Here is a 13,630-nt window from a genome sequence, read left to right as displayed (position 1 = left end):
CGACCCAAAATACTATTTGACATTTATTTCAATAATTAAATATAAAATTTGCATCTCGTGGAAGGAGTTTAAGTTAATTAATTTGATTTTTTTATAATAAAATGTAAAAAAAGAATTAAAGAAAAAAATTCTAGTTAATTGTTAAAATGACATGTTAATTAAATTATTAAAAATAATTCGGATTTCACGATAAAATATAATAATCACAACACAACACTAATTAAAACAGCATAAGTCGAAAATTTTTGTACATAATAAACACAAAATTCTCGGAAATTATTAAATTTCAACGCTGCTCTGCACACAATCGTGATAATCTATCTATATAATAAAGAAAGGATTTCGTGTCTGTACAGCTATACAAATCTACACCGTTTGACCGATCGCGATGAAATTTGGTACAGAGACTCCTTATATCAGGCGCTTTCGAATGGCCGTATTCATTTTCCCCCCAAAGCCCCCCTTCAGGTAGCCCCCATATAAAAGTCATGTATTTTTTGCAAATTTTTGAATTTGGCGCCCGAAATGTTGTATGAAAATGATTTCTTCTCTTTGCAAAATTTTTTTCCGAGATTGATAAGTGGCCCTAATCTACCTTTAAATCATCACAATTTTTTTCTCTCTAAAATTTGCGCGAAGCGCAACAAATCCCCGCGAAGCGGGGCGAGGTAAATTGGAGCGAAGCGACAATTTACCTCGTTTTTTTCTATTTGAATCTCTCGTTATAAATTGAAGCAAAAAAAATTCAAAATAATTTCGGGAGTAGAGTTTTTAAAATTCATTTGCAAAATTAATCTCAATGTTCTCCCGAATAAAGTAAAATATCATTCAAACCAAAAGTTTATATATGTTCATGCGATATGTATGTATGTATATTGTTATTGGTTGATCTTCTCCACCCACCTTTTCGCACAGAGCAAATTGAGATGCTCTGTGTGTGGAAAATGTCTGAAATTCTGACTCCGTCCGGTATGAAACTGACGGACCAGGCGTGTATTGAGCCACGAAAGTGCAAACAAAATGACGAGGGTTTATGTAAATTGACTTCAATTGTGGCTTATTGGTTTTTCGCACAACGATTCTCCTATGCGATGAAAGAAAAAAAAATACTTCTGCCAGAGAGAGACAGTCCTTATTCTATCTGAAAGCTATACTGAACATGGAGGTATTGAGACCCAGGGAACGACTAGGGGTTGTTGAAATACCAAACGAAAAAAAAAGCTCAGCTATTGTGGCAACTCACCCATGCTTGAGGGTACCGAATGGGTGAGGCGCGTTGATTGAAAAAAGCAGTATCCGAAGACAAATATCAACATTTACATTTTGGAAGCTTTAATTCTCCTGCAGAGTTAATTGAATGTATTCCACGGTTAAATTTCGACTGAATCTTCCTGCTATACAAGACAAATTGGATTCGTGACAGGCATACATTTTGGGTTTCTCTCCCATTTTCTCTTCGCAACCACCTCTTGTGGCGCGCGAGCTTCACCATCAGGAAGAAGCGACACCACACAAAATGCGAAATCCTCTCTCTGTGGATTTTTTTCCGCACACTGTCAGTTTGAATTTGCACACAAGACCGCCCTCAGAAAAGATGTGAAAAAAAACTTCTCTGTGGTATCTGTCGAAAGGAAAAACCTCCTCCACATCAATATTTCGAAATATCTCCATTTGCAAGAGAGCAAGGAAAAAAAATAATATACTTGGTGCAAAACTCTCTAAGAAATCCCGCAAAATACTACCAAACACATTTCGTGTTGAATATGAGAATGGTAGCAGCTGAAGAACAAGTGGTGTGACTCTCTTCACCTTTAATAATCCCGCTTGGTATCCAAAAATGTTTACAGATACACAATTTCTTTAACACAAACCACCCCCCCCCCCCCCCCCCCCCCGAAAACATAGCACATTTTCACCGTCTGCAAGTGAAAAACCAATTTTGCATTCATTGCTTTCCAACATTCAAATCCTGAGACGAGGAATTTCCATATTTTCCCACCCAGAGAGAGAGCGGCCTGTGAGAACGAAGCAATGGCGCAAAATATTTCGCAATGATGTAAGAAAAGTGTAGCGACTTAGCGCTTTGTAGGGGATTTACCGTAGAATTATTTACGACATTGTTTCCACTGAGGAGGAAGAAGGATGTACAAAGAAGGATGTATAAAAAAAAACGTGAATTCCAATTCAGACATTGCAATTTCGTGTTGGGTGTCTCTCACCCAAGGTCTTATGGGCCATATACCTTGGAATTTTCACGATATATGCGAGGAAAATCTATAAAAATTTGCTGGAAAAGAAAATTCAATGCCTCGACTCTATTGAACTTTTGGCATTCAAAAGCTGTCTTAATAGCATTGAACCAAAAAGGGGGTTGATTTCACAAACATTTCCACTGTGTCTGCAGATTCTCTTTAGTACGTCTAAAATTCTATAAACTCTGACCTTTAAATCCTCTTGATGTAAAATTTTAATTCAGCTCATTTTAATTCAATTTCAAGGCGAGATGTACAAAATTGAATTTCTCTTTGAGTGAAAATAAATTTAACACTGAACATCAATAATGCGCAATGTAAAATACTTCTTGTTGTATCATCCTGAATTCGATGGGTTTTGTAAATCAACCTCTTCGCAATAATTCCTCACAAACCCCCAAAATTTCTCGGATCCTTAACTTTCTCACCATCAATTTAATGGGAAAAGAAGAGAGAAAAATTCTACCTTTTTCGGCTGTAAAATCGGGACAATTGTGCAATTTTAAAAATTCACCGCATTTCTGAATGTTTGAACAGGAGGCATGTTTGGTTGGGTTGGGGAAATTTAAATAAACTTCATCCATTTTACCATCCTCGCGAGACTTGAATTCAAAACCCCACCGTCTCACAGATGAAATTCTATTGAGAATTCAGTCGGGAAATATTTTTGTAATTTTCACGACGAAGGGAAAAGAAAACGATGTAGTATATTCTTTAAGATATTTTGCATTATTCCAATTTTATACCTACAGATACATACCTATAGTGTATCCGCTATACGTATTAAGTAAGAGAGAGAGAAAAGAGGTGCAAAAGCTGTCTTTGTAGAATTCTTCAGGGGCTTGATTTATCTCTGCGGCATTTTGCACAGTTGAAAGTTATTCCGGAAAGCATTTTCAACACTATCGTTCGCACAGCCGTAGGCTAAAATGGGGGGCTGCTCATCGGCTGTGTTATGTATAAAATGCTTTCGCTGTTGGAATCCTTTGTAGAGGCTTTATTTGGGTGATTCACGCGGTGTTACATCCATCTGTTTATCGTACACCAAGACCCCAAACTCCTCTCCCGGGGAGATTGCTCATTTTCCCCGCCATTTGTGGTGATCGTGAAATGGACAACAAGCGCGGCAGTGCTTGAAATTTTAATGGAAATGGAAACAAAAGGTCAACAAAAACAATTACACTTTGTCGGTCCCCCATTGTTATATAGCTTCAGTTGAAGAGCGACAATTTACTTTCTGAATAATTGCCGCAACTTTCAAAAACAAGGAGGGACGAAGACAACCCAAAAGTCAATGAGTTTGCATAAAATATTTAACACTTGTTTGCGGGTCATAGTGGGATTTTTCTAAGTGTCTTGCATACATGCAGCTCCTTGAAAATTTGCTTATGATGAATTGTAGATATTTATTTAAATTGATGCAGAATCCCATTACGAATTTGCATAACTCCTTGTTTGTGAATAAAGGAGTGATGTTGCTGATTTTCTTTTAAAAAATATATTAAAAGAATCTTTACAATTTTAAACGCTTTCTTTAGTAAAACTGGCATTAAAAAGATTTACTTGAAATTTTGGCATAAAAAAAACATTCAATTATCTATAATTTTCATTTGAAAGCTTTATGATTTTATATATAATTTTTTAGAGCTTTTCAATAGCAAAAAAATAAAATAAGGACACTGAATCCTTCAAGGGTTTATTAATCCTTGAAATTCATACCTTATCTTAAAATAATAGTCGTGATATTAAAGTTTGCAATAACAATTAAATCTACATTGAATGTTTATTACCTCTGAAAACTTTACCCACAAATTCCGAGCTTTCCAAAAAAGGAAGTTTTGCAAAAGTTGCAAGTTTTCTCATGCTTAAAAATTTTTCCACTTAAAATCCAACACAAGCACTAATTAAATTCGGTTTAAGGCAGTATATTTTCAATGTAACGAACAATAACCATATCAACAAACAACAGGGAGTTTAAATAGAATTGCCCTATCCTCCGTATATACCTATAATTCGCTGTTGTGCAGAACAACAATGAAAGCACCCGCAAGAGCTGTCTCCTCCACTTCGTCGTCACCTTTCCACGCGGGGTCCTCCGCCTCTACCACGTGAATTCATGCAGAACACCCATAGCACGGTGACACCAAACCACTGTGCAACCGCCAAGTCATACACTCAGCGAGATTAATGCTTTCATTATTGAATTAAATGAGCATACAACTGTCTCTTGTTTCACCCGCCCACCCCCCTTCTGAAATTCTCAACCGCGACGCTACATCGGTGCACACACACACCATATTTTGCGGCCTAGATCTTATCACTCTGTGTCCTCTTTTCTCCCACCAAATGCTCAATCATCCACCCGTTTTGCGCTCTTCTCTGCAGTCAGTGTGCGGTGTTTGCCATGCGGGGAGCTTCCGCATCGTATAGGGTTATGGTCTCACAGTGCAAATAAAAGCTCCACACAGGTTCATCATTTCTGCACCTCTCTGATTGGTTCAGTGTCTATATATATAATGAAGAGGAACACGATGAACATCTTGCGCGCATAATTATTGTCATTAAGAGAAAACATGGGCAATGCGCTCGTATTTAAACATTCATTATGGAAATCATGTTGTATTTATGAATAAACATTTATTAAAGTAATCAAACTAAATATGAATTTTAGGTACACATTTTTATGACACTAAATTTACATTTTAGAACTATCACAGTTGAGCATTTAATATAGAAGGCTGTAGTAATTTGAGAATTGTAATATCCTCTTTAATTTTATGTTGAGGAAGTTTTCATTTTATAAAATCATTAAAGGGATTTAATTTAATAGATTTAATGTTAGTTAAAAGCTCACTGTTAGAAAATTTAAAAGCTCAAAATTTCTTTACTGACATTTCTTTAAAAAATTTATAAAATTAAATTAATTCGCATCAGAATTCAATCACAAATAGAAGCGAGTTATGTTTAGTTTTATATTTTTAAAGCTTTTCCTGATGCTCGCCGATAATCAACAACAATTTCCGATAAATTGGCCACATTATTATGTCCTTTGTCGTCACAAACACTGTTTAATATTTCAGAGGTCTCCGGGGTGTCTGATTAAAAATTAATTAACCCGCAATTATAATATTATTGGTTCATAGACCGCATATAAAATTTCCTATTAAACAATTTTATTTATTTTTTCCTGGACAATATTGACCTTCATAGCATAAAATCATTAATTTACCCAACGCAGGCTATATTCATTAATATGCTTATGCTATTATCTGACACGATGAACGCCTAATTTTGCGCGTAAACAAAACTCCCATTAATGCTTTATTAAGTTTTTAATTATCAAAAATAATTTTATAGCTCATACCATGCGCTCTAGCTCCCCAGCCCCAACTCTGAGGGAATTTTATGTCATTTACTGTCCCCTTTATGTCGCGATAATTGCATAATAAATTGAACATTATGGAATCGACAAATGCGCTGTGCTCGCCCCATAAAAACCACAATATGTATAAAATTGTTGTTCTTTCCTTGATATATAGAAAAGCATCTGCCAATCTCTTTACATACTTACATACATAACATACATAATCCAAGCAATTCTTCAACAATATTTTTCTTCCTGTTGATTCTGGGGCGTGTGTGTGTGCATTTGAGAATTAATGCCTTCGCCTTCACATTAAGAAGGACTTATCAATCAATTTCTCTGCACTTGCCATACTTAGGCATGGTCATTTTTCTTCAGCGCTTGATTCTCTTGCAAAAATATCTGGCTGCAGGGCTCAAATGGTCTGTGATGGGGAAGAAAGCAACAATAGGATAAGTTGTTGGAAGAATCAACGTTTCACGAGGTTACTAAGCGGCTTATCATTTGCTACAGCAAAATGAAAAAATCAAGTAAATGGAAAAGAAATCTCTAATGCACCAACCGTTGGTCAATATGTGGGAACGTATAGAGCATATATCATGGGGAAGCATACATATATAGAAAAGTTGTATTGATTCATTTGGTCGATAATACCATTGAAAGATTAAAATCTATCCCCAAAGGGAAAATGCGGTGTTTTTCCAAAGTGCCGTTCTTTCTTTTTTTTTCTTTTTTTTTCAGTCTATATTTTCTACATATAGCTAAAAAAATTGAGCTTTGATTGTAAGCAAGTCATAAAGCTCTTCTGGAAAAAAATCACAGCTAGCTAAACAAAACTCTGTAAGCTAGAAAAGCTCTGGAAGATTTGAATTTTCCATAAATCCATTGGGAATTGTTTTGAAAATGAAGCAGTTTTGGCATGAAACCTAAACCAGAGAGATGTTTAATTTATTTGCACTGAAATTCAGTGCAAAATGCAATTTATACAGCCAGGAATTTCATTGTTTCGCCAAAAATCTCATTAAAATAAATTCCTAATGTACTTTACATTGAGAGGACTTTCCACTAAAATCGCACACCGCATTTTTGGGGTTAATTTCGATAATGCTGCATTCATGCTGCTTTAGGCTTCCATATCCATAATAAAATGTTCAATGGCATTTAATGGGTCTCATCATACAGCACACCTACAGCTGAAATGTTAAAGGCAGAGTGTGGCAAAATGGTTTTGTACAAATGATTTGTTCTTTTAATTGCAGGATGGTGAACGTGGTCATTTGGAGGGTCTTGCATCGGTTTATTGTGAAATTCTGATGGCTCCATTTGGGGACGTTTTAAGTGCTTTAGAGAATGAACGATTAGCGGCATGGGCCGATATTAGTCCACACCATAGGGGTGTTGGTGCGAATCGAGGCCACCGCGGGAGCTCCAGTCAAGGTGGCCTCCCCAATAGCCATAGTCAACCAATTTATGTGCCAGGGAAATATTCAGTGAGTATTGACAGTAAATTAGGGATTAGCCACGTTTTTTATAGTTCGCACTATTAGTTGGTCATCTCAATATCATATTTTTCTCTCTTCTCTCTCTCATTACGTAGAATTAGTTTAGTTTTCGTAACTTTTACATAACACCTACGAAACCTAATATAAATAGTGTTTAGAAGTAGTTGGATTACGGTTTATTGAGATTCTGTAGAGATCAGATATTAGTGTCATGCAAACACCTTAGACAAACTTAACTAACCCCACCTCTATAGAACTACTTTGGTGCTGGAAGTTTATTAGAAAACGTTAAGGCTTCAATTTCGGCTCTTGCTCAGCATGTTATGATACAGGAGGGTGTCACTGTAAGTGATTAAATTCCCTCACTTTGGGCACTGTGCCACCTCCTAATAATAATCTGCTATCTCTCTTTCTTTCGGGGGGAAAAACAACCAAAAGATATTTGCATTTGGATTAATTTGGATTTGCACATAAAACCTATAATAAATAAATGGACTGGGGTTGGAATTCTATGCTGGGGAGAAATACCAAAACTAACTTTTCCACACGAACTAAAATAATTTTGGCTCTAGGGCGGTAAACATTTAAAAGGGCTATAATTTGGAAGAGTGCCCACAAACTCTTACCTCTACCTCACCCATTCTACCACTATGTGAAAAATATTTTGGCAAAATTTCCAATTTTCTTTTGCATCATCATCAAATACGGTGAGTTTTTTTTTTTGGAAAATTTTGCTGACACACAATTGATTTTAATATTGGAAATTGTTTTAAATTTTCTTTAAAGTATAGTTTAAAAAAAATATATTTGAACTTTCTTCAAACTTTTTTAGATCCTAGTTTAATTTTAATAAAAGGTTTTAATTTTAAAAGAGTTAACCAAGTGTTTAAGCGTTTTCTTAAACCCAGGTTTAAATTTTTAGACAAAGTCTGAATTTTTTAAGGATAGACATTTAGGATTTAGAAGTAAGTTTATCAACTTAAGTCTAGCTGAAATAAAAGCCTAACTTAGAAAACTTATGCCTGGCTTAAGAAATTTAGACCTAGTTGAAAAAACTTAGACTTGGTTTAAAAACTTAGTTCTAGTTTAAAAACCGAGATCAAGCTTTTAAAAACTTAAGTCTGACTTACGAAACGGACTAAATCCGGACTCAGCAGTGAGTTTTACGCAATATCATAAAACTATTTAAGAAAAGAGTCAAATCATCAACGAAAATTAAAATAAATGCAACGTTTCTTTTCAAATTAAACCTCCTAATAGTTTAAAATCTTGATTAAACTACATATTACCTGTAACTTAAACAATTCTTTTTCAACTAAACTTCCAAGGGAACAATAAATGAATGTAACTCCTACTTTACTTCTCATTCAATTCCTTATGCACTTGTCCAAATGTCTACTTTTAATCCCGATAGGGTTTAAACTAGAACATGTTACCCTCCTACATATACGTTACACAATTTCCAATATAAAATCTTACCTATATCCTATTCCGGTGTAGCGTGTGAGAAAACACTATACCTACACTCTTTATGCAAATTTATCGTATAATATACACTGTAAATTTCCAATAAGATGGTTGAAGGGGGGTAAAAAGTGTGCAAAAAATGCTAAAGATATGTGTTGTGTTTGAAGAAAAAAAAAACGAGAAAATGTAGTCCGACTCCTTTCAACCTTTTAGTTCCGGTTTCCTTATGCTGACACACTGTATCTCGAGAAAAGTCTTCAAATGTGAAACACATTAATCTCTATAGTCGAGTAACTAAAGTTTTTTTTTTCTACTTTCTTTTCTATTCCTTGCACCAAACCATTCGCAGCCGTCAAGCTGTCTATCCGATAAGGAAGAGGATGAAATTTACGGTTTCGGATATGGTGTCTTCGCCCCAAGGGTGGCTCGGGGTGCACTGCAGTCGGCGATCAATTCGCAACAGCATCCATCCCACACTACCACCACCCAGCAGCCGCAGTACCAACAATCACAGAACTCATCCATTCAACCAGCCATACAGCAGAGGTAATTCCCAAATGTTTGTTTATCCAATAATCCAGTAGTTTGTCTGAACACTCTCTACTCTCTTTTTTTTCCACCCTGGCACACCGCATTTAGGGGTACACTGCGCCAAATAAAAGTAAAAAACTGCAACTTGGTTGATTTTTTTTATAAAGTTTTTTCCATTTTTTTCACACTAATATTATTCTAGAAGTTTTTTCGCCATTAATCATTTTTTATTCGAGTTTGTATTTATAAAAATTACCTTCTATTCGAAAATCATAAATTATTTCTTTTTCATATTGATTAGAATTATAGATTTATGCTAATTTAAATGGCGCAGTGCTCAGCTCTCATTGTTGGTTCATTCTTTTTATTTCAAATGACCATTTCGCAAAGCGAAAAGAATGTTCCACTTCCCGAGAGACTTTTTGTCCAATCTTTTCCTCTTTTTTTTTTGCTTTAATTGTCCTCCATTGGAGATAACTGAGATTGTCTCTCTTATGCTTCAACAAACCTGCTGTTTATGCTTCTCCCCATTAAGGAGCATGATAATAAATTTTTCCCTTCTTTCAGCTGCCTGAGTCCGAGATCGGCGTATTTTTATGAATTCCCTCCCACAGGTATGTGTTGTTGTTTTGTGTTTAAATCATGATGTGAATCAATTATTTGAAAATTATGTGTATTATTCCCCGGAGTCCTCATTTGACCAATCTTTTGCTTGAGATTCATCAATATGACGATGCACTTTGACAATTATTCCTCATTTCCTGTTCTCTGCATTTTCTCATGACCCCAAAATGTTTATTTATGTTTGGTTCTTTTTTTTTTCTTGTTCAACATCTCCGCACATTTCTCATTGCAGAAGGACGCGAAACAACGAAGAAGCGCTTAACATTGGCACGTTTGCTCAAAGGCCTAAAAACTGTAAATAGAAGAGATAGGACCAATAATCAAAACACCGGCACAACTCAATTAATCGTAAGTCTAATTAATATTTTTTTGGAGGGGGAAGGGAGTGAAAATATACATCTTATTCCTCTTTGGGTAGGAAAATTGTAAATTATTCAAAATCAAATTAATAAACGGAAAGCTTCAAGCTGAATCATCCAAAAACTTCCTTTTCATCCTAATTGAATTTTAGATGAAGACGAAAGACGGGGGGAAGATTGTATTTTTAATCCAGATTTGTGTCGGCATGGAGATTAAGTTTTATTATGCCAAGTACTGCCTGTGTGTACGCCTATAGAATAACACAGGGAGAACAATTTGTGTCTCTTTATTTAATTTGTGCCTTCCTGTCCCCATCCTTGTGACATGCGAGAGTGCAACTTGGAAAAAGCAAAAAGCTTCCGTTGTCGTCTCTATTTTATGGGCACAAATTTTATAACATCTAAAATTTTACAATGAGTCGTTTTTTTTCGCCGAAAAAGCTCTTTTTGGCGTCATCCTCATAAAGTTCAACTTGGGTTTCATCTTGCATGTCGAGAGAATTTTCTAAAAAAAAATGTTTTGAAGCAATGTAACACAATTTAGGAATTTAGGGATTAGGGTATTTTCTTTTGAGGATTAAATGTCGCTCCTTTTGTGCTTTGTTGAATTTTCAGTAAAATTCCAAAAAGAATTTAACTTTAACTTTAAGTTAATTTCCTATTTTTTTGGGGGAGGGAATAATTATTAATTAAGGAATAAACCATTCGCGTTTAAATGGTTCAAATGCAAAAGCTCCTTGTAAATGAGTTGTGTGTGTTTTTTTTTAGAATTCTATGCAAATTCATTGCAATGGAGTTATGGTGCAGAAAATAACGAATAAACTTTTCATTTTGTGAGCTTTTTATATCAGCATTTTGCAGCTCCACCTACTCCATTTTATTGTGGAATTTTGCTATGTGGAAAAATTGTGGGAAATTTCGTATGGTGTCAACTAGCAAACTCCCCACCATGTGCAGATATAATGTTCCACATTCATTTTAATGAAGTTTTTTTTTTTCATTTATTCCATCCATGTTACTATCATCATCACTCTTACAGATACGGTTGGACAGATAAAAAATTTACGACAATTTTTATTTCATCTCATCCACCTTGTTGGTCGTCGTGTTAGAGTGCAGAAGAGGACGAGATAGTTATGTCAAGGAGAAAGAGAGAGTGGGGTAAATGTATTAAGGGAATATCTTGGGAATTCCGGGGGTGTGTGCGAAGCAATCTGTCCACAGTTGGGGGGAGGGCATCCATTGGACAAATGATCTCACTAATGTGAATTGGCAGAAGGAAATTCAAGGAAGTCCCTCCTTGACACATCGATACTTTGCATGCTCAGCAATGGGATATATGCCCAAAAGTGTTTGGCATGATAAGAAGAAAGCTCTCTCGCACACAGGGCAATGTGAATTTAAAGGCAAGCAAAAGGAGAAAATGACTCAAGGATTTGTTATATGTATACTACATGTATCAAATGATATCACTCCTAAAGGCACATTTTCATTTCGCTTCAAATTCACATCTTATACGTCTTAAAACTAAAATGACTCATGCTCGAGTAAGTTCCTCGTCGGGGGTCTTGAGGAAAAACACAACTTGGCAGTGGGAGCGAGTCCTTTTTGTACTATAGGAAAGAATGGGGAAAGCGCGGGCGACGCAATCTGATTATGACAATTCTTGGAGTTTTAGTCTTAAATCGCTAGGATTTATTTTCATTTCTTGGGGATTTCTTTATGTTCTCTCTAAAGAGACGTTCACTCGTACCGCCGTCCCATAATTTCTGATTATATTTCCTGCGCAATTCACTTCAAGATTATGTTTAAATTGAAGTTTTTCTCTCTCGAATGAAAACTATATTTCATTTACTTATTACTCTCAATGTTGTCAGAGTTTCCTTAAGAATGAGAAGAGTATATGTGTATGAGATAAAATGATGAATGAGTTTTATGCAAAAGTGAATTGTTTTTATCATCCTTTTCTCTGAAAAGAGCTCTAAAGATTTGAGCTCTATAATTTTTATGACAATTTGAAGTTTTGCAAATCTTCAGACGCTTTAGAAATATCATGAAACGTGATAAATTCGAGCGAAGCGCAGGGATTTGTTGCGTTTAGCGCAAATTTTTGGAGATAAAAAATTGAAATGGAAGATAGATTCAATAGAAGATTGATATCGAGCCGCTGTATCAAATATTCATTTTCACTATCTGGTGAAACAGGCTGAAAATTAAGGATAGGCAAATTCTAAGGAAAGACTTATGACTCCTTTATATATATATTTTTTAAAATATTTTTTTAAGAGAAAGTTGGAAGTTTTTTGAAAAATATTTTTCCCTAATCAGCATAACTATTACTTATAATTTAGGATAAAATATTGTTGATTTTTAAAGCTCTTCTTTGTTGTACAAAACTTCATCAGAAAAATCAAGAAAACTTATTTATCTATTTTCACAAATAGAAAAAAAAATATCTGATTGTTAAAAGTTCATTTGAAATAGTCAGTTAAATAATGTAGAGCTTTATATAACAAAAAGCTTCAAAATCTCAAATGCAAAAAAAAATTAAGGAGAAAGAAAGGATATATCGCATTTCGATTCTCATTTTTGCAAGTGAGGGTTGAATGAAAATCTTTCTGGAGAAAAATGGCAGCAGAAAAATCCGATTTGTACTTTCCATACAAACCACCTAATTGCCCAGGAAAGCTTTTCCCTCAAATGCACTCTGACAAACATATAAATCCCGAAATAGTGGTGTTTTTCCTCGAAAATCGTCTTTCAAATCTGCTTTAACCCCCATTCGGTGCTTCACAGAATTATCCCCAAGCCATTGGTACACTTTTCTCTATCAATGGAATGATTGTCCGTGTGAGTACGTGCGGAGCACCATGAAAGCGCTAATTCGGGATGATTTGGAAAGGCCTGCAAGGGATTGCAATGAAGGGGGATGCGATTATATATGTACAGTAGTAGTGTATAGGAGAGTGACAAAAAGGGAGAAAATTCTCTATATATAGGGGGAGGCGTCAGACAAAATAGCTATTCCGGGGAGGTGGGGGGAGGGTATAAAGTGGTAACGCTATAGACATAATTCTATTCAGGCTCTATGTGTCCCTTCGTGTGATATGTGTACAGTACAACCAACCCTTCTCCTGGGCAAATTGCATGCGAGTGAAATCAAGAATGTATCTAGTCGGGTGTTTATAGCATCTCACCGTTTTCACTGCACTTTGCTTGTGCATTAATGGACACGAGGAGGTGAATACAATGACAAGCTCTCGAGACGGCGCCTTTTTTTTGCTCGACTTTAATACGCGAGGGATTCGTGCTTTATCTCATAGCAGTGCAATGAACACTCACTCTGCTAAATCCATATATTGCTTGAGAAATGGCAGAAAAAAAGACGAAGGTTCTGCACTCTTCCACAGTGTGGGTGGACTTTATCTCCTTCAAGCTGGGGCTTTCGTGTTTAAAAATTCAATGACATTTTCTATTTAAATAGCATTTCTTTAACCATCTAATTTTTTTTTTACACAAAACAGTGCAAAT

At 35.5% G+C, this 13,630-nt stretch overlaps 1 protein-coding gene across 7 annotated transcripts in view; it reads left to right on the top strand.

The window, feature by feature from the left end:
* The window catches only part of LOC129786931 (uncharacterized), a 77,311-nt gene that overhangs the window by 40,505 nt on the left and 23,176 nt on the right, over window positions 1-13,630 (top strand). For 5 of the 7 annotated variants that reach the window (XM_055822193.1, XM_055822188.1, XM_055822190.1 and 2 more), the window contains 4 exons: window positions 6,876-7,106; window positions 8,935-9,131; window positions 9,684-9,730; window positions 9,973-10,088. In XM_055822193.1, coding sequence (XP_055678168.1) covers window positions 6,876-7,106; window positions 8,935-9,131; window positions 9,684-9,730; window positions 9,973-10,088 — 591 coding nt within the window. The remainder of the gene's footprint in view (window positions 1-6,875; window positions 7,107-8,934; window positions 9,132-9,683; window positions 9,731-9,972; window positions 10,089-13,630) is intronic. The other 2 variants (XM_055822195.1, XM_055822194.1) reach the window with 1 other exon arrangement.

Source organism: Lutzomyia longipalpis, chromosome 1 (assembly GCF_024334085.1).
Source record: "Lutzomyia longipalpis isolate SR_M1_2022 chromosome 1, ASM2433408v1".
Classification (NCBI taxonomy): domain Eukaryota; kingdom Metazoa; phylum Arthropoda; class Insecta; order Diptera; family Psychodidae; genus Lutzomyia; species Lutzomyia longipalpis.
Note: the sequence above shows the minus strand (reverse complement) of the source record. Positions and strands in the feature narration are given on the sequence as shown.